Source organism: Stegodyphus dumicola, chromosome 2, assembly GCF_044657685.1.
Source record: "Stegodyphus dumicola isolate Sdum_Otavi_A_Nest chromosome 2, ASM4465768v1".
NCBI lineage: Eukaryota > Metazoa > Arthropoda > Arachnida > Araneae > Eresidae > Stegodyphus > Stegodyphus dumicola.
The window spans coordinates 94,284,404-94,304,423 of NC_140769.1; the positions used below are offsets into that span (position 1 = coordinate 94,284,404).

The 20,020-nt window shown below is 31.4% G+C and overlaps 1 protein-coding gene across 2 annotated transcripts in view; it reads right to left on the bottom strand.

Moving 5' to 3' along the window:
• LOC118189185 (enkurin-like) overlaps positions 1-20,020 on the bottom strand; it is a 77,981-nt gene that overhangs the window by 21,434 nt on the left and 36,527 nt on the right. The window contains exons 1-3 of one of the 2 annotated variants that reach the window (XM_035359743.2): positions 16,291-16,527; positions 13,583-13,725; positions 3,574-3,806 (exon numbers count right to left, since the gene is read on the bottom strand). In XM_035359743.2, the coding sequence (XP_035215634.1) occupies positions 3,574-3,806; positions 13,583-13,725; positions 16,291-16,406 (492 nt within the window). In that variant the 5' untranslated portion in view covers positions 16,407-16,527. Of the gene's footprint in view, positions 1-3,573; positions 3,807-13,582; positions 13,726-16,290; positions 16,528-20,020 lie in introns of those variants that run through there. The other variant, XM_085810935.1, reaches the window with a different exon arrangement.

Genomic DNA, 20,020 nt, shown 5'->3' on the forward strand with positions numbered 1-20,020 from the left:
GCGCGCGCTATAAATTTCGTCACTCGTCTGTACTGCGATTGGTCTAAAGCTCCTTGAAGCCTTGTCCCCTTTCAGTAAAGTTAAATGGACCCACCCGCCCACCAACTGAGGACCACAGAATGGCTTTCTCCGATAAGTTGTTGATGGCTGTCCATACCGGTTTCTTTGAGTCAATATTGTTCGCTTAAGTTGTAGGCAGATCCAGTGATCATAGAATAGGCGTCCAGGATTTAACTTGCTCTCGGAAAATGCTGGACGCTACATTGAACATGCTTTGTAACACGTTTCGGAAACTATTAAACACATTTTAAACAGATGTTTTCCTGTCTTATTTCATTTACCAATATTGTATACAGCGCCATTTTTCCACTGGTGGTGAGTTTTTGAACTCTTTTTTTTTTTTTTTTTTTTTTCCCCGCGGAAAATAAATTCCCATAACCTCCTTTACACGATTCCCAAGTTTGATCACATTTGGTCCAGTAGTTTTCCGTTTATGACCATTTCAAATTGGAACTTTAATTATAACCACCATGTAAATTAAACTTTAAAAGTCTGACAGTTTGGTTCTAGTCCCAGCTTTAAAAATATATATATTTAAATATATATATTTAAATATAATATTTTATATTAATCCTCTTAGAAAGAATGTTTTAAGAAGCTAATTTTTCTCTCGCGTTATAGATTGTATAAAAAACATGATCTTTAATATGATTTAGATTGTTTCAGCCGATATAAGAATCGGGTCACTCGGTGGTACAGAATAAACCCTGCTGGACTGTTTTATTTCTTTGTCATTTAGCAAAAATCTTTTAATTAAAATATTTATGCTTTGGACTTTGCTCTATACTTTGTTTATATTTAAAATGTCTAGAAAATGAAAAGCTGTCATCAGCTGAAACGCAGTTGATGTAATTGATATTTTAAAAAAATTGACAAGAATGCAAAATTTATGGAAGTCTAGGAATCGAAAAATCTTAATTTTTTGTTTGAGCACTGAAAATAACTAGAAGGAAAGAAGAAAATTAGGGAGAAAAGTAAGCAAAAATTTGCAGGGAAATTTGGCTGTCAGACATACCAAGATGTTTCAAAAAGTTGGACGCTTTAGGATACTTCAAAGAGTTTAGGTGTTCAAAGAGAAAACACTTGGACGTGTACACCACCACCACCAAATACCATCAATTGAGCTTGTGTTAACAGAAAAGAAAAAAACGATATCATTACAGATTAAAGTGAAGAGCGACTGGTTGTAGTTTATATGGTTGTATACATTTAAATTACGTTATAGAACATCATAACGTATCATAAATGGAGAATCCCATGATTTTCTCAGTCGAATTACTTGAAGATTCAGGAGTTTATCCAGTGATGTATGTGGATGTCACCTAAAGACGTTTTTTTTTTTCCTCCTGATGAAACAGCGGCTGAGCGGTAAATCGCTGAACACTGGTAGTTCGGTCCGAGGTTCGAATCCCGCGAACGGGCTGTCTGCATGGGCGTTTTCGTGGTATTCCCCATATGTAACGTGTATGCGAGCCAGCTTCGGTTAGAAAGTCCTCCACGAAGGCATCCCTTCCCTTAGGCATAAATAAATAAACCAAAACCTCTTGATGAAACCAGACTTTCCTTTCATCTCATACCTTCAAAATGTTTAGCCTCTAAAGACTGATAAAGGCTCTGACCAAATACTTCGTGATGAACTTTCTAAGAGAAACCAGCTAGCATACACGGTACACATGAGAAAATCCACGAAAACGCCCATGTAACCAGCCCGTTTACCGGGATTCGAACCCCGGAGTGAATTACCAGTGTTCAACGATTCTCTACCGCTCGGCCATTTGTGGGCCTTTATGAAATGGAAGGCGATAACTTTATTTAAAATGATTGTCAGAAATACCAAGATTATTTCGAAAAGTTGGATACTTTTTAATATACTTGCAGAATGCCTAAAGAAAAAGAGCAAGAATACAGTAGAATGCCTGAAGAAAAAGAAAAGAAAAAATAAATTTTTGCGTAAAATTTAATATTTCTACTTTTTTTTTTTTAATTTAAAACTTTTTAATCTTATATTTGATTCTTGCGATTTCAAAAATAAAATATTTTACTAAAATATGAATAACATTTTAAGAAACCAAATGTAGGATAAAACTGTGTAAAGCAATGGGCACAATGATTAAACTGTTTAAAGCAGTGTATGCAAGTCATCCTATGTTAAAATGTCCGTTATACATCTCTCTTATTTATATATTTCTTTTCTGAACGGAACATTGAAAGGCGTGTTAACTGTGCTTTACTGTAATTTCTCTTTTAATATAATGCATCATAGTCTGGGTTACAAAATATTCTTCGGAAAGAAACGCAATTCAAATAAATAAAATCAAATTCTGGAAAATTTATATTAATAAATATATTTAAAATGCTCAGTTCGAAGGAATAAATAGAAAATTTAAAACAATTATCTGAAGAGACAATGCAACACAAACAATTAAAATAAAAGTATAAAAATTTAAAAATTTCCTAAAATAATAACTATGACAAATAAATATATATAAAGAAAACTATTTGAAAAAAAAAATAAAAGCTGCACCGTTATTGACGCAGTTGGAATAGGTAAATAGAAATTTTCAAAACAGTTATTCGAAGAAAAAATGCAACTTAAACAATTAAAATGAAATTCGAAAAAGAAAAAATTACTTAAAATAATAAGTTATAATAAGAAATATATAAAGAATATTATTTGGAAAAAAGAATGATGGTGACTTTTTTTTCCTCTCACGGGAAAGGAAACAAGGTTGCCATATATTAAGACGTTCGCCAAGTGAACTATTCTTGGCGCAAACTGAACAAAAAGTGCCAGCATAAATTTGTGAATTTCTCCGTAAATTTCGCTCCAAATTTTACAAAATTTCATATTTAGGCGTAATTTGAGTCGTAGAATCGAAATATGTAAAAAAAAATGGTATGTTATTTCAGAAAAAGTCCAATTTTGTGTCAAAATACCTATGTTAGAATAGTGCTATATATAAATCTAATATATATCCTAAGTCGTGCTTTCGAGACATGAAGAACGCAATTTGAATTTTGTCAATCGGCCCAGTAGAACGGGAGATATAACACTGTCCCATTTTTTTTTTTTTTTTTTTTTTTTTTTTTTTGAGCAGTGTACCTTTTTTTCCCTGTAGTCTTAAGAGAAGTTGGTTCATTTAGTAATCATGAAAAATATGGGCCATTAGTATTTCTAAACAGCTTTTCAATTTACTAAAAGGTAGCAATGAAATGCCTTAAGTTTGCATTTTAGAACCATTTAAAGCATTCTTCATGTAATTTGAGGAAACAACTTTCTGCTATACTCTAAAAACTGTTCTTCTTTAATGTACACAGATGCATATGGACCACGGTTCTTCATTTCTTTTTAAATAGAGAAAGGTATGATTAATTGCCTACAACTTCAAAAAACTTTTGACATTTTTGTAGTTTTAAAATTAAACAATATAATGTGACTGTTCTTTCAGATTTCTTAAAATGTGAAATAGATTTATATGAATTTATGATATCATAATGATGAGAAAAAATTACCTTTTTCATGCAGTACTTTGGCACCAGTCCTGAAAGTTCTATTAAGAAGCAATCCCCTCTTTTAGTATCCACTATTTTTCTTGCTGGTTTTAACGCAGGTTTCCTCATAACGTTCAGAATGTTCATTTTAATGAAATTCTTTTGTACTTTCTCGTGCATCATAGGCGGAGGGTCATCAGATTTGGGAACTGGAGGTTTTTTGTGTTCCTTTTCCAAAGTTAATGGCTTAATTTCTGATATTATAAAAGCTTAATTAACTTTAGAATGCCTCATATTATTAGAATAAATAATCAAAGATGAATGATAAGATTATAAAGTTTAAAATTTGATTAATAGGAAGTAACTTTATATGCTACCTATAAATAATTCAGTATTTAGGGATAAGAAAAATGGTGGAATCACAAATTCTCATGTTCATCACACCTAATAGATGATTATGTTAAACTTAATAGAATATAATAAATCTCACATGTTCAACTACAGTTGCTATTAACGATTCTTAGAATTTAAATGACCAAATTTCAATTTTGTGATTTACGTTTTTACATTTTTTCATCAAAATAATAATAATAACAAACATTTTTGATAATTTAATGCTAAATTGGGAAAGCTAAGTAAGAAATATAGAAATATGTGATACTGCATCTATAATGGAAACTCATCTCTGTTCCGACATAGTTCAAAATTCAAATTGCTCTAATCAAATATTGATAGCAATTAAGAAACGTAAGCTTCACAAGTATGTTTTTGCGAAAGAATTCTAGCATAATCGAAGTCCTGACATCTAGAATCCCATTTGTCATACATTGAAATCGATAAACTAATTCCTGTGCCTAAAATTTCTTTAAATAACATCAACGATATTTTTTTTAAATATTACTTTTAGTAAATGAGTAACTAGTATTTATAAGATTAGGTTATTTTAAAATCTATCTTTTAATTTGTGTTCCTTATTCAAATCTTATCTATCCATTTTAGTGGCAAGAAAAGGGATTTGAAAGTATCTGATGAAAGTACCATGAACTATTAAATCTGTTTAATGGAACTAAAAAAATTATGTTAAAATGAAACTGAAATGTGGAATACATTTCAGTTTCATTTTAACATAACTTTTTTAGTTCCATTATTTTCTTTGTATTTTAACTACACGTAATAAATGAAATATATCAAACAATTTTATTATTGTCCTGCCATTTCATATAAATCTTCCGGCCTACCAGCGGCCGAGCGGTAAAGTCGCTGAACACTGGTAGTTCGGTCCGAGGTTCGAATTCCGCGAACGGGCTGGCTGCATGGGCGTTTTCGTGGTTTTCCCCATGTGTAACGTGTATACGAGCCAGTTCCCCTTAGAAAGTCCTCCACGAAGACTATCCCTCCCCTTATTCAGATGGCCCTCGAGGCTTTGCCGTAATCACACACACACACACATACAAATCTTCCAGTCTTATTTATTGTAAAAGAGCAAGTCTTCTTTTTTTTAATTAGTTGTTAATCACATAGTTCTATTTTATTTATTTTTAACATCTTAAAGCGGTACAGTAAAAGTCCAATCATCCGGCATCCAGTTGTTCCGTACTTCCTATAAGCCGGCAGTTGTATATTTGATATGAGCTTCGTCTGATGAAACTATGAACGTGTCATTCGCAAATAACAGGAAGCGTTTTATCTTTACTTTAGAGCCAGCAAACAATATAGCTGAATGTTTTTTTTTTCCAATGGATGGGCCCGAACGTCCACTGACGTTGGCCACTACCGGGCATTTTGGTATGGCAGTCGGCTGCTCTAACCACTATACCATTTGGGCGGCATATAGCTGAATGTTACGTAGCAAATTATTTTCAACAAAAAAGTATTGATATTCATAATGATTAGGCTCTTTAAATTACTGAGCTCAATCCAAAGTGTTTCTTCAACGAATTCTTTAGTCATATTTTCTGAAGGCGAATTTGGTGAGTTACTTGACGATGCCAAAAATGAATCAGTCGTAGATGGATAAGGAGTTTTAACTAATACTATTAACTGATATTATAATAACTAATATTATTTGATAAGCTGAGGCATTAATTACATTTGTGAAATTTACAAATTATAATAATAACGAAGTAATGCGGTAGCAAGGAACCTTTATATTCTCCTCAATAATATTTTAAGATGATGGTGAATATTCGAACTCCGAAGATTTCAAGAAACAGCAGTATACGAGATTCGAAAATACATATTGATTCAAAATGTACTAGAAAAATGTACTGGAAACATACTATAGCATAGATAAAATTACCTATGCTATAATATGTTTCTAGTACATTTTCAGTTACTAAACTCATCTGTAGATTTACTCTACAATGCAAAACTACTAAAATTCAAAACTCTTAAGCAAAACGCAAACCCTTGAAGCGTTACTAAGTGCATTTGCTTATTTACCTTAATTCTACAAATGCGAAACTACTAAAATGCAGAAGGTTAAATTATGCTGAAAATTTATTCTGCTGTATTATATAAGTAAGTTGGATAAATTTGGCATTACCGAAGTTTCAAGCTTGCCGTGTTGCCGAATTTTTACTGTATAAAGAATTTCACTTTCATTACCTTAAAGTTCATGAAAAATTGCCTTTAATTTATCTCACAGTTGTGTGAAATACGTTCTGGCCTGTTCTCTGAAATTCAATTTAAAACTCGAATATGCATTAAATATTGTTAGTTATAAATTAATTTGGTTTCTTGAACATCCCAATCTCTTATCACAAGAAATAACATAACTGGTAGCTTCGTTTTTAATTAGACGAATGCAGGAAGGTAATCATCAGTTCCTAATATTAATTAAGAAGTAACTTCATGGTATGAATTAAAATTGCTTTGCTTCTAAAAGAGGAATATTTCGCAAGTATTTCTTGTGAATGGCAATATTATTATTAAATATTATCAGGACGCATTAAAAAAAGCAGTTGGAAAAAGGAGCTCTTTATAAGGGAGCGCTTGATTACAGAACGTTCATTATGAGATGTTGTAGACTGTTACATTGCTAACATTTTGTTAGTTCAATCTTTAAAATCTCTGTAGAAAGTACTTTTACGGCATGTATTTGTGGCATTCTATCATTTATGCAAAATGATCTGTTTAAGGTGGCTCAAATAATAAATGGCACGCTTTTAACGTCAGCTAGCAACATGATTAAAACCGGAATAAATTTTGGCGGAGCTGGGCGAGAGAATGTCATTGCAAGTGAAGCTGTCAGAGACTCTCAGACGGATACGGATTATTGCTTACATAGCCCAAGAAGAGGCCTTCATAAAATTAAGCCTCTGAGTACACATAAATTTGATGAGCTAGCAGATGAAACTCCGAGAACGGTCGAGAGAGTTTCAAGGATATCGAACAGATGGAAAGCAAACTGAGATAAAACCATGCCACACAAAAAATAAATAAAAGTCACCAGTTACGAAATTGTAGTCTCTAAGCATGGGGTAGCAAATGCTCTGACCAAATTATCTTCTGGAATGATTTCTTAATTAAGGACACATGAAAACATTTGTAGCATCACAGCTTAAGTACAGTGTTGAAGAAACGCTCATTTAGACATGTGATCGACTGCGTAATCGATTTTCAAGTGATTCAAGTGATTTCAAGTGAATCAGTTTATTTCTAACCAGATAATGATTATTTACAGTTCTTCACTGAATTTTATTCTGGAATTTGTGAAAGCCCGCACTTAAGGCCCAAGAAGAAGCATAGCATAGAATTGGTCTTATAATACATAAGTCCTTCTCTTTTTATTGAGAAACAGTCTAGTAAGTACTTTCCGAGGAGTACAGAAAGTTGGTTGACGACACCACAGGATTTTCCTATGACGTGCTTAATATGATAAGTCCATGTGAGTCAACGGTTAATGGTAACTCGCAGATAACTTACCTATTTACAAGGCTCCAGATCTCTTCAAATTAGTAGAGCTTGTTCAGTGCTATTTGCTGAATTGTTTCCTTCTGACATCAGTAACTTAGACTTGAAGGCATTTGTACTAATCATCCATTTTTCTCACCAGTCTTAAATATTTTAAACTAACTGCTGGAGTTTGAAGAAACTCTAAAGCATTCAAACCCTTGGCTTGAATACACAGCACAATTAGTTTGCATTCTAATGCAAACACGGAGAGAAAACATTATAGTAAACGTTTCAATTCATAATAACCGTTTAATTAACATAAATCGTACAAGGAGGAGTACGCCTCAATTTTCTGCCTTAGATATTTCCGCAAAGTTTAATTTCTAGTTATCTCATCGTCTGTAGTCCCCTATTTAACAAACGGTGTCTTTTTCTTATGAGATACCGTTTTTCACACACTTTACACCATAATATTGGAAATGAAAAACCGCTTCAATTAGGGTGACGCTGGTGACAGCATAGCTACTATTGTCGATATTTCTCGCAATATGTTTCAAGAAATAATGAATGCTTATTCACTCCAAGTTGTAAAATTGTGTAGTGCAGCAGATCATCATCTGACAAAGGTCATATTCAAATATTGCTCATAAACTGTATTCCTGCAACTAGTATTTGACATAACAATAATATATGAAAAGCCTTTGTTCGTTTATGACATGATTTTATTAGTGCGCTGTTAATTCAGCCTCAACTTTACATAATCAATTAATAAATTATTATGTCAGGACTTGTATGTCTTTTGAGTTGCTTTGGAAATATTACGTATCCTGAATAAGAAGAGGGAGCTTACTAAAGCTATTTTTAAGTATGTGTGGAATAGACGACACAAGCAGGAAGGGTGTACTAAACCCTTTATTCTCTATTAATTTACGGGTGCTCCCGTACTTCGGAATACACAGACCAACCACTTGTGGTCTGAACGTAAAAATATAAAACTACTAACTAAAACTCTAACTAAAAGCTAACTTCTGAAACTACAATACGATTTAAATATCAAGAGGACTAAACCTCTGGCTTTAAAGGCAAGCAGCAACTGATTTAAAACTCGTAAGAATGCAGTGGCAAGGCGGCTCACGTCCTCTCTCTCTCTCTCTAACTCTTGGCAAAAAGCCACAACTTAAATACTTGGGCGTTAGCAAGTACAATTTGCATAAACAAGTTAAAGCATTTAATTCTGGCCGGAAGTGGAAAATAAGAAAAGATAGTACAGTTTTAAAATAAAATAAACGTTAGTAAACTTAAAATCCTTACAACTAAACAAATTGATTTTTTTTTTACTTTTCTATTATGAGGACGAAAGGCAGAAATGTACGTATGTATGCACGTATGTATGGATATATGCGTCTGTGTATGTACATATATACGTACGCATGTATGTATATACGTACGCATGTATGTATATACAAACACATACCCACACATATATATACATACACACGTGCATACATTTCTGAATCCAGTCCCGATAACACAAGAGTACCAAAATTTTTATCACATTTACTTGCATTCATATTTAATTACTTTTTCATGACGACATTCATTTAGAGCGAAAAGAAGTAGCATACAGTATCTCTAATAATGTTCATTAAAAACTGACGAAACGATATTTACCACAGAAATCTAAATATGTATTGATAATGGAAAATAGTATTATTACAGATGTATTATTTGTGTCATCATACACAGAGTACACTGAGACCTTGAAAAGGGTAGGGTACGAACTGCGCCAAATTTGATCGAAAATCCCCGTCCCCCTCTTTTTTAATCCACGAACTGCGCGACGTTTCCTGTCCCCCATTTCATTCCAAGAAGATTGGGTGCTATAAAAGTCGTTTATCGCCATTAATGGGGCATTCTATTGAGACTGCAAGCCTTTATTTTCGTTTATCAATATTGTAAAAATTGTGCATGTAAAACAAATATTAATTTAAAGTCTGGCGTGTACTAAAGTAAAAATAAATTTCGTTTACACTCATTTTAAAGTTTTATGATGCTTAAAGGAATGATGAGCCAGATCATTTTTATTCTCTGTAAGAATTAAAAACTTTCCAAATTGTAGATTTTAGTCGCTGATATATATATCAGTTTTGAATAGTAAAATTGATAGATTAATGACATACACAAAACTGATACATAATCAACGTATCAAATATCGGATTTGTAGCTCACCTTAAATAAGTTTCTTGTCTAGATAAATATTAACAAATCTTCTTAGATAGCAGAATGGTTTTAACTTTCAAATTTACCATTTTAGGTAAACAGGTCTAATTTAATTATAAAAATTATCTTTTTTAAATCTAAAAATTGGACTTCTTAAGTCGTTCTAAATTCACACTAATTGCAATATATTCCCGTATTAAGCTTTCCATTTTTAATCATTGAAGTTATTTTAAGGTTATTTAACTTTGTTACAAATTCCATATTTTAATACTAGAAACGTTTAAATATTTATTCTGTTTTCCACCTGATGTAATTTGGCATACATTTAATTTCTAATACACATTTAATTAATAAATTGATAATTATGAGCGTCAGCAAAATTTTTATAATTAACAAAAAAAAAAAAAAAAATTCAAACTCCCTTATATTCATATCCTGGGATTTTCAGTCTCCCTTTTAATCCATTCCTTTTTCACATATTGTTGCACTGTATTCAAGTTTTCGTGTATGTAAAATTTATATAATTTGTATTGTATTTATGCCAATTTATATTTAAATGATAATTTTTACAAATTCTTGCTTCATAACAGAAGATGTTTAACAGAAGATGTTTCTGACACCTTGGCAAAGCCTAATCTTCAGCATGTAGCTTATTTTCTAACCTAGTTTCAGGCTGAATTATTTGTAAAATTAGTTACTTGAAATTATTTGCTAACAAAGATGGTCGCTAAATCACGCTAATAATATTTCTGACTGTTGTAATTTATAATCCTACGAGTTCATACGATTTATAATATAATTCATTTATAAATTTTTCAGCAGTATTGAAATTAATAGCAGATACTGATAATGTTATACATTTAGATTACAATGATTTAGATTGCCATTGCTTTCTTCACTCATGCTTTTATGCTACTTCCTAATATTTCATAATGGCATACAGGTAAGTTTAACTTATTCATTAAACATGTAAATCTCTAATTCAGCCCACTTTTGTTCTTACGTGTGCTGTATCTTCTATTTTCTTTAATATATTGTTCAGCCTAATTTCAAAAGGTTTTATGATCAAGCGGAAAAGTCACTAAACATTGGTAGTTCGACCCGAGTTTCTAGTCCCAGTGATCCCCTAGCTCTTTCTTTCTTTCTTTCTTTCTTTCTTTTTTTTTTTTTTTTTTTTTTTTTTTTTTTTTGTACTTATTTACTGTGTAAAAATGTATAGTAAAAATTTCAGTTCATGAAGTAAAAATACTTTTAAAATTTATTCTTTAAAATATTGCAAAATTTTTCACCTTAGCGTATCTTTTTACAAATCCCTCTGATAAGAAAAAGTAAGGAAAGAAATTAACTTGGTTTCGGTGATTGATACCTCAGTGCAAATATGTGTAACTTTTTCCGAAAGCATAGAGTTTATATGGATATCAATAAATTATGGATTATTTCTCATCTAATTTTTATAACATTTTTATTCCAGAATTTTCCTTTCACACTGTAGTGTTTAACTTTATGCGTTTTCTATAATAATTTGCATTTGTTTATAATTTTACGCGAATGAAAGTGATTATTTAATTGTATAAGATTTGCTGAAAGATAAACGAGAAAACAAAATTCTATCACTTGCGGTCAAGAGAGTGTTTGATGTAATAATTCTTATATATTTTCTTTGATAGTTTTTATTTAATTTCTTTCATTTATGCATTACTACATAGTTCTTTTCAAAAAATATTTTTCTGTGCCGCTATGTCCGTATTTCAGTTTCAAGAAATGCGTGCTCCGTGTAGGGTATATAATGCTTAATAAACTTATGATATGAAAGAGATCTAAATTCTCTTCTCATTTCTACTGTATTTTTTAAATTTCAACCCCTAAGAAATTTACTCTAGAAATCGTTTTCATGATTTAATATTTTATACTTATTTATTTATTTTATTCATACTTTAGCATTTTCTTTAAGTTTATTCTTTATCGTGCTAACCTGTTTTTAAATATTTTTCTCAATACTTTTGTAATTTAAAATTATTACATTTATTATGATATTTCACATTAATTTGTTTGAATACAATAGATTGCAATAATTAACTTACAATTTTTGGGTAACATGAAACACGTCTTAGGAATTCTAATCGTGAAATCATTCCATACCTGCGCTTGTTAAGTAAATCCTCGATTCTTTCCTTCCTGTTTACGTAATTCCTGTTTGTTATTTTTTTATGCTGCTTCACACCATTTATTTCAGCGTATATATCTATCCGAATTTGACGAATTACATCTGTGAAGACAAATATATTAGGATGGGAATGATAAAAATTTGCTCTGAATTTTGAATGAAATGCTTCACATGCATTAGTTGTTCTTTCCGATGAAATATCAGCGCAAGCCCAAAGTATCGGGAGAAATTTTGCATCCTCATCTAGGTAGTTCTCTGTTATGTAATCAGTAAAGCGTGTGATGTTTGCATCCCGTGGTTGCTCTGACATCAGATCTTCAATGAAGATTATTACGAAACCTTCTGCAAATCCTCTGAAAATTTCTTTTGTGTTACAGAGCAATTAACAAAAGTAAATCTAAAGCGATGTATAAAAGAAATTAAACAAACAAAAAAGAAACGATTTTTCACAGACAATTCAGTGTTTCTCATCTAAAAATTACGAAGTAAATCTTAAACACTTATTTCCTGGAATAAATTCCAGAAAGGATTAAGCATGACTTAATTCGCAATAATAATAAAAGAAGGCGTTATCTTTGTTGTTGCCGAAGCTTAGTTTCTCTAGATTGGCAACAAATCCACTATTCATTTATAAAAAATATATTTCTTTATTTTTATTTTCCTCTTGGCTACAGTTGGCTTCGAAAAATAAAATTGTTACCCTGTAGGCAACGGGGGAAAGAAATTTTGATCGGCGCAGTTGGACTATAGCAGGACGAGGGGGGGGAATTTTCATCAGCGCAGTTGGAGTACACCTATAATCTAAATATGTATTGATAATGGAAAATAGTATTATTACAGATGTATTATTTGTGTCATCATACACAGAGTACACTGAGACCTTGAAAAGTATATCGAAATCTAACATTTTCCCCTTTGAATTAAATTCCAGGTCATGTTTGTCATAACGATGTACTATAAAGCGATTCAGAGAGAAGGCATGTTCAAACGCAGAAATGCATTGTTTAAAAGTCTCTTCATTCAGTTACAAACAAATTAGTTTCACACAAAATACCAATTAAATTTTATCCAGAAATTAAGAAAATAATATCGATCTGTGCTTAAAATTTGATTATTCTTATATTTAAAAACTCATTTAAAAGAGTTCTTCAAAATTTTACTTCTCTCGTTTTAATTATCAGCTTCGTTTATTTTATATTGTAGAGACATTAGGTATTTTTTTGGAAGCAGGCGTGCTGACCACTACACTACGAAGGTATGCTAAGAAGGCGGAAGAAATACCTTATAAGCAATGAATTCAGTTCTTAATACAATATATATCTGTTTTCTTACATCTTAATGCATAATATATATGTTTATATGCCATACTTATATCTGTTTTTTTTCCTTATTGCTAGAGATCATCATAAATTAAATTTATGACTATTCATTTTTTCTTCCAAAATAATGAGCGAAAACAACTCACACATACAATAAACTTTAATTTTTCATTCAAACATGTAAATGAATTTCAAAAGACGTCTAAAATTATTTGAAAGGGAAGAAAACAGTAATTAATTAAGAAACAATAAGTTTATGAAATCACTGCAAGTTCTGTGGCACAAAACTCAACTTTGCACATTTTCTTAACTATCAATTTAAACTGTGAATTTTACAATATTTAAAAGTCTGAAAAGAAATTCACAGAGCAGGGTTCTGTGGATTTAGTAATAAATGTATGTTTTTAAAATAAAAGAAAACTGAAATTACCTGGCTTGCTTGTATCTCTGCTATGCTTCTTAAGATATTCTTTAGGTTTTGCAAGAGGAGTCTTTGCATTACCCATTGTTTGATGGGGCTTTTTAACAGATTCATAAAATTTCTTAGTAGAAGAAGTATATTTTGAGTGATATCTATTAAAGAAATAAATATTCCGTTATGTAGTATTTTTCGGAAGCTTATCGCCTAAAAAATTAAGAAATAAAGTGAAAGGAAATTATATTTTATGACTCCTCCTAAGTATTGAGATGAAACTTTCATCTTCGAAGAATTTTCTACTGCAAGTTATGCAAACTGGTCGAAACATATCGTTACAGATTTTATTTCATTAAATATTAACTTCAGATATGTACTTTTGATTACAAAATTTCTTAAAATAAGATAAAAAATGTATGGGAAAAAATTGAGTGCTAAAAAGGTAAGACAGATAAAAGATAAAAGGCCTTAATAAAATCTAAAAGGATTTATAAAATCTATGCAAATATAAAATGCAACTTTCTATATTGTCTAGACAGAGCTAAAGGTTCCGCCGATAAAATTTTAAAATGTAGTAAATTAAAAACAAAACATTTCATATTTTACGGGCTAAATTTGTGGAAAATATTAATAATTGTCGCTTGGAAGCCAGCTGAAGAGAAGCTCGTAAGCTATTAGCGAATGCTGTCTAAACCAATATGAAACTTTTAATCACAAATAAAGGTACTTTTAATAAGTTTCTTCGCAAGTTTTCTTTAAATAGTTTGAAAATTAATCTAAGCCAGCAACTTCGCTCTAAATTATTTCCAAGAATTTCACCAGTCGTTTCCTAATCCAATTTCACAATTATAGAATCAAATTTTTCTGAGTACCGGCTTTCTTTAATAAGAAACAACAGAATGAGGAATAATAATAGAATTTAGAATAAGAAACAATTTTTAATTAATTTAAAAATATCATTTAAAATGTCAATCTAATACATTTACACTAAAAGGCATCTTTTGAAAAAAAAAAAAAAAAGTTTTGGTGTACTATGCCTACCTTTTTAAAATTCATTTCTTAAATTGGAAAGATGGCCTACTACCAATTGTTCAAGCGATTCCTAAAATAATTTTGAAATATCCTATGTTGTTAGTTTGTCAATACATAAGGTTTAAATTTAAGACAAAGTAAAGGCCCTTGAACGTAATGTCTTTAAGCGTAACATGCAACCATAAAATTTTACTGAAAACAGAAGACTATATTAGAAAATTTTACAAATAAATAATTTTTACTTTTTCGAAATTAAAAAAAATTTCAAATTATTTTAATTATCCTGTTATTTCAAATCTGATTGAACTGAGTAATGGAAACATGGTTGTTACTGTTATTAAATGAATACAAAGAAGTAATTTGGAAATTTATATTTAGCTTATCAATTGGGAAATAATAAAGGCAAGTAACAATAATGTAAGCCTTGTGGACTAATCTTTAGAATATGGTAACAGGTAGTTTGGCGACATTTTGGTAAGGCGATAAAGGTTACTAGCTAAGACTTTAGCAATAATCTAAGAAGTACACAGTTTGAATCACAGATTATTTTGTCTCAGAGAAATGAGAGATAATGAGACATGTAATGTTACATTTTTCCGGAAAATTCCAATGGGGATTTTAGCTAATAAAGTCAAGAGTGTGTGCAATGCCATTTTTGAGCAATTCTGGGATTTTTTTTAAGTGAAAATAGGTCGACGTGTACTTGGATACCGTGTATATGCAATTCTTAAAAACGTGGCAAGCAGCGGGCGATTCTACACTTTCTCCCAATTTCGCACTTAATCTTCGTGATGATTAAGTACTTTTGTTCCATAAAAGTTCTAGCATAAGCGTAATTCGGCTAGCAGATTGTTGGAAAAATGTTGAGGGGGGGGGGAAATGCTTTTACTTTTGTGAAAACAAAATGGCGTTAAAAAAAAAAAAAAAAAAAAAAAAAAACTAGCAGGTTGCTGTAGCAGGGTTGGTCGCCAAAGTTTCGCCAAAAAATCGCCAAGTTACCATAATGTAAAGATTCACCGCATCGTGTAAACTAAACTTCAGGATCGAAAGCTATAAATCGCATCATTTAATCTTTATTTGATATAAAAAGTTAGCCTTAGTGAATATTGGTGACAAATTTCTGCTTTCAGTATTGAAGCTTGAAACTATATTTAACTGATTATCGCATTTATAATTGTTGCCAAATAAACGTTTTGCGAAAAGACGGTAAATCCTTACATTTGACCGAAGGTTAGCCGTCATATCACAGTTCAACATAAATTAGAATTACATTAATCACAAATAATCGGTTCCAGTTTAGAATTTAACATAAAACTAGTTAATACAAAAATATCCGTATGATCTTCTTAGCAATAAAATTACATTACATGACATTACTAGCGGTAATATAAAACTGTACAATTTAACTAATTAATGTAAATTCATAATAAATTTTATTTAAATCATATCTGATAAATAATAACGTAATGTAATTCCATTAACTTAAAAAGCTAATGTCTTTCTGCATTTCATATCAATAGGAAATTTAATTCCTAATTTCCTAAGTCTTGTCGACTAGACACTAGAAGACTAGTTTAACGTTAGCCAAAATAACAACATAATATCCAATGCAAATGTACAATTCTGATAAAGTACTATACACACATATATATAAACATAAGATACATTTTATCATACGAAACTTTCCTTACCTTGGAGGCCGTTTTTGAATTTCTACAGAACCTGACGCCAAATTGTATATACTCTCTGAGGGAACCTGAAATTCTTTGAAGCTTTTCGGAATTACTATTCTTTGGAAAGATGTCATATTTTAAAGAAATTTGTTAAAATCCCGATCCTTGAAATCAGATTCCCCAATAAGTATACCCTAATCGATGAAGTTTCAAAGGTAAAACAAGTTTCAATATTGCCGGCTTTTGTTGACTAGCTTTAAGACTTCTTTGTTGCCATGGTTTCGCCATGGTCTCAGTTATGATCAGAGAAAGATATTTTATATTTGATGCCTAAAGAGTGGAGTTAAGTTTCGCTGTTTATTTAATGGATTGCAGATTTCGAGATCAAAAAGTATAAAAATCATTTTAAGTATATATCATTATTATTCATCTGCTTATCACAGAAAAAATTAAAATCCTTCGAGATCTTTACTACTGATCTGTATAATATGATAAGGCTTAGAACTGTATTTTTAAACCAAACTGTATTTATGCTGGTATTAAATGCAGATACTGGGCTGTTTGGCGAAAGGATAACATAAAAATATTTTACAAGAATGGCGAATTTGATGACGTAAATAATATTTCATCTTCGATCACAAATCAGACCTAAATATTGCTAAAACACATCACATTTATATCCGTATTTAAGAATCGAACAAAATTCAACCATAATTTGTTTTTAATTGGCATTAAAACTTTACGGTATGTTTGGATGAACCTAGCCCTAATCCAAAATTTTCAGAATAGGCACACAGACAGACTATACTTGTTTTCCATCGAAAGGCAATAAGTCTTTCTTTATTCTGTAAGCTTACTGAGTGCATATTGTCTGATCAGGAACCCTTTTCCTTTAAAATGTTAGCTGTTTTAATATTACTTTAGATATTGAATTAAAAATGGTTTTAAAACTTTCGTATGACACATCATGTTTTCATGTATACTTATTCTTTTCTGCATTTCATGCTTAGTAATATTTATGTATATTTTTTATACTTAGTATGAGTAAATACTAAGTATCTAATGTAAATTTCAACATGAAATTTAAATTAATTATAAAGAAACTTTCATAAATGAAACTGAATAAATAAGCCATGGGTTAAGAAGTGTGTCCCTATTAAAACATATGAATTTTTTAACACTTTTCCCGTCCTTTCATTAAAAAGGATTTGCTTTAAAAGATATTTTAAAAATGATCGTTTTATATACTTCCTTTATGGCCTATTAGACATTCTGTCATTTCCCATCAAATCTGAAATATTCGCATATATGCAGGTAGTCCTCAACTTACGAGAGCGCAACTTAGCGACTCGTCGCTTTTATCTTCAAACTTCATTTTTCTGTAAGCATAAATGTACATAAATTGCTTCGTGTCCGTTAATGCACTTTGTGACCTTCCTTAGCCGATGTTGTTTATTTTTCATTGTGCTCTTATTGTGGCAAGTAGCAAAGGACTTTGTAGCTATAAAATAATTACATCATTCGCTTTTGCGGCTATTTTGTATCCAGCCTCCACAATATTCTGTTACTTATCACAATAAGCAAATAATGAAAAAATTGTAATAAATTAACATCAGTTTAGGTTACATAGCGCTAACGCATTTGTAGCTGCGACGATGAAAATTAGTTTAACATAGCCCATTAGCAGCTGCTATGACCTATGTACTTCTAATGATTTGCTATACATTGCTATGACCTATGTACTTCTAATGATTTTCTATGCATTGGTATGACCTACTAACTTTTTTGTCAGCCCTTATTGTATTAATATTTTCTCGGCAATCGAAAACTACATACGTCTTGCTGTAGTTTTTGTATCTCATTGCAATGCCTAATAAACGAAATAACACAGGTAAATATTCCATCTCATAAATGAAGAAGAAACCTTTAAATTTAGATTTTAAAAGAAAAGTTAACGAAGCTTATGAGAATGGTAAAAAAGTCTGGAAAAGAGGTCGCGAAGAAAAAACTGTAGTGTTCGACCATTTCAATGGCAATAAAAGATATAAAACTCGAATTAAAAAAAAAGCATTTATAAATGCAGTAAGCATGAAAGGTACTATTTCACAGAAAAGAAAGGATATTTTTCAGGAAAATGGAAAAACTTTTAACTACGGGGATTGATAATCACATTAACAAAAATATTCTTCGAGCTTATTATATAAGCGAAATCACACAACATAACAACAAGCAAAAACTATCAGCAACAAGCTAAATACTGTGCGAAAACATTTCAAGTTTCAAGTTAAAAAAGACTGTAAATTTAGTAATGCATCCCGACATTAAATCACTTATGTTGGCAATGAAATACATTCATTCAAAGAAGGAGCTCAGATCCAGGTTCTCCCCTTTCACAATTAATACTCCTCTCCAGAAGCGGTCCAAGGGACCGCTAAACTATAGGTCGACCCGACTAGCTATAAAATGGCCATACTGAGAGGTACGCACAGTAAATCGCTTTTCATATCCTCTTCTGTGGGAGGATACTCGGGGTCATCTCAAAAACAGCAGAACAGTATAAATCACAAGTCAGGCAAACCAGGTCACCAAAACGGCTGTCAAGTCGATGTCATTTTTTTATCCAAGCGCTCACATGGGAAAGACAGCGAGGAAGAATATGTACAGCACCTTATCGAGGTACCAGGTGCACGCTGGCCACCTCAAGCAATCTTCAAGGCCTGGCAAACTCTCCGAGTCGATCGACGGGGATGTTTCCTCTCATACAACGGAAAATATCAACCATGCAGCGTCTCCACAACCAAAAGGCAGGCAAGATAGTTCCAGTACAGTCCCTACCGAGCCTGAACTAACCATTGAAAAAACAACGGTTGTAGTCATGTGAAGACTGCTTTTATACCCCGGCGCTGAGGCTGCCTACGTACAGATCCTAACCAACACGCAAGAGAATTCTCTCCATCGGCATACGGGGTGAGCAATGAAATACAGTAGACCCCTATAACACGGTAGATACGTTACGTGTTATATGAATCCATGTTTTACGAGTCACTTACAGTATACAAATACAGGACGTTCACAGCTCAAAGTGATTAACTTTCTTGTTATATTTAACACAATTTTCTTTAATAATCAGGCTTAGGACATTGACAGTAATTTTTAAGGCCGGTGAACAATTAACTGTTTTTTTTTTCATAAGAAATGTATAAAAATTTATCAATACATATTTTCTACCTCTTCTTTTATGCAATTAATAGTTTTAGTAAATAAGCGGCTCAAATACAGTTTACTTACACATAAACATACACTTATACAGACTACTACTTAACAAAGATGTAAAATAAATATTTTTGGAGTTTTAATTAATTTTATTAACAGTTAACTTTATTTTGGAAGCAACCTTTCCTATAGACTCTCATTTTCAACCTACTCTTTCTTGCCAGAATGAGATTTTGGTTTCGTGCATTATGCAAAGTAGGATAGAAAGCGAGTATTTAAATTAGTATCTGAGTTATTTCAGACAGAGTGCCTAGAAAGCGTGTTCTGCCTTTCGACCACGTTGTTTCTCTGTTGCTTAAACTTGCTATTTTCCGGCCGAGCATATTAACTGTCGGTTAGTCTACATCGATGGTAGCGAAGAGCCAACTAGGTGTTTAAATATTTCTTTGCCGCTTCTATAGGCGGATTATTCAACTTACAATTACTTTAAATTTTACGTTTTCCATTTTGAGTTGTCACCAAAAGTATTAGCGAG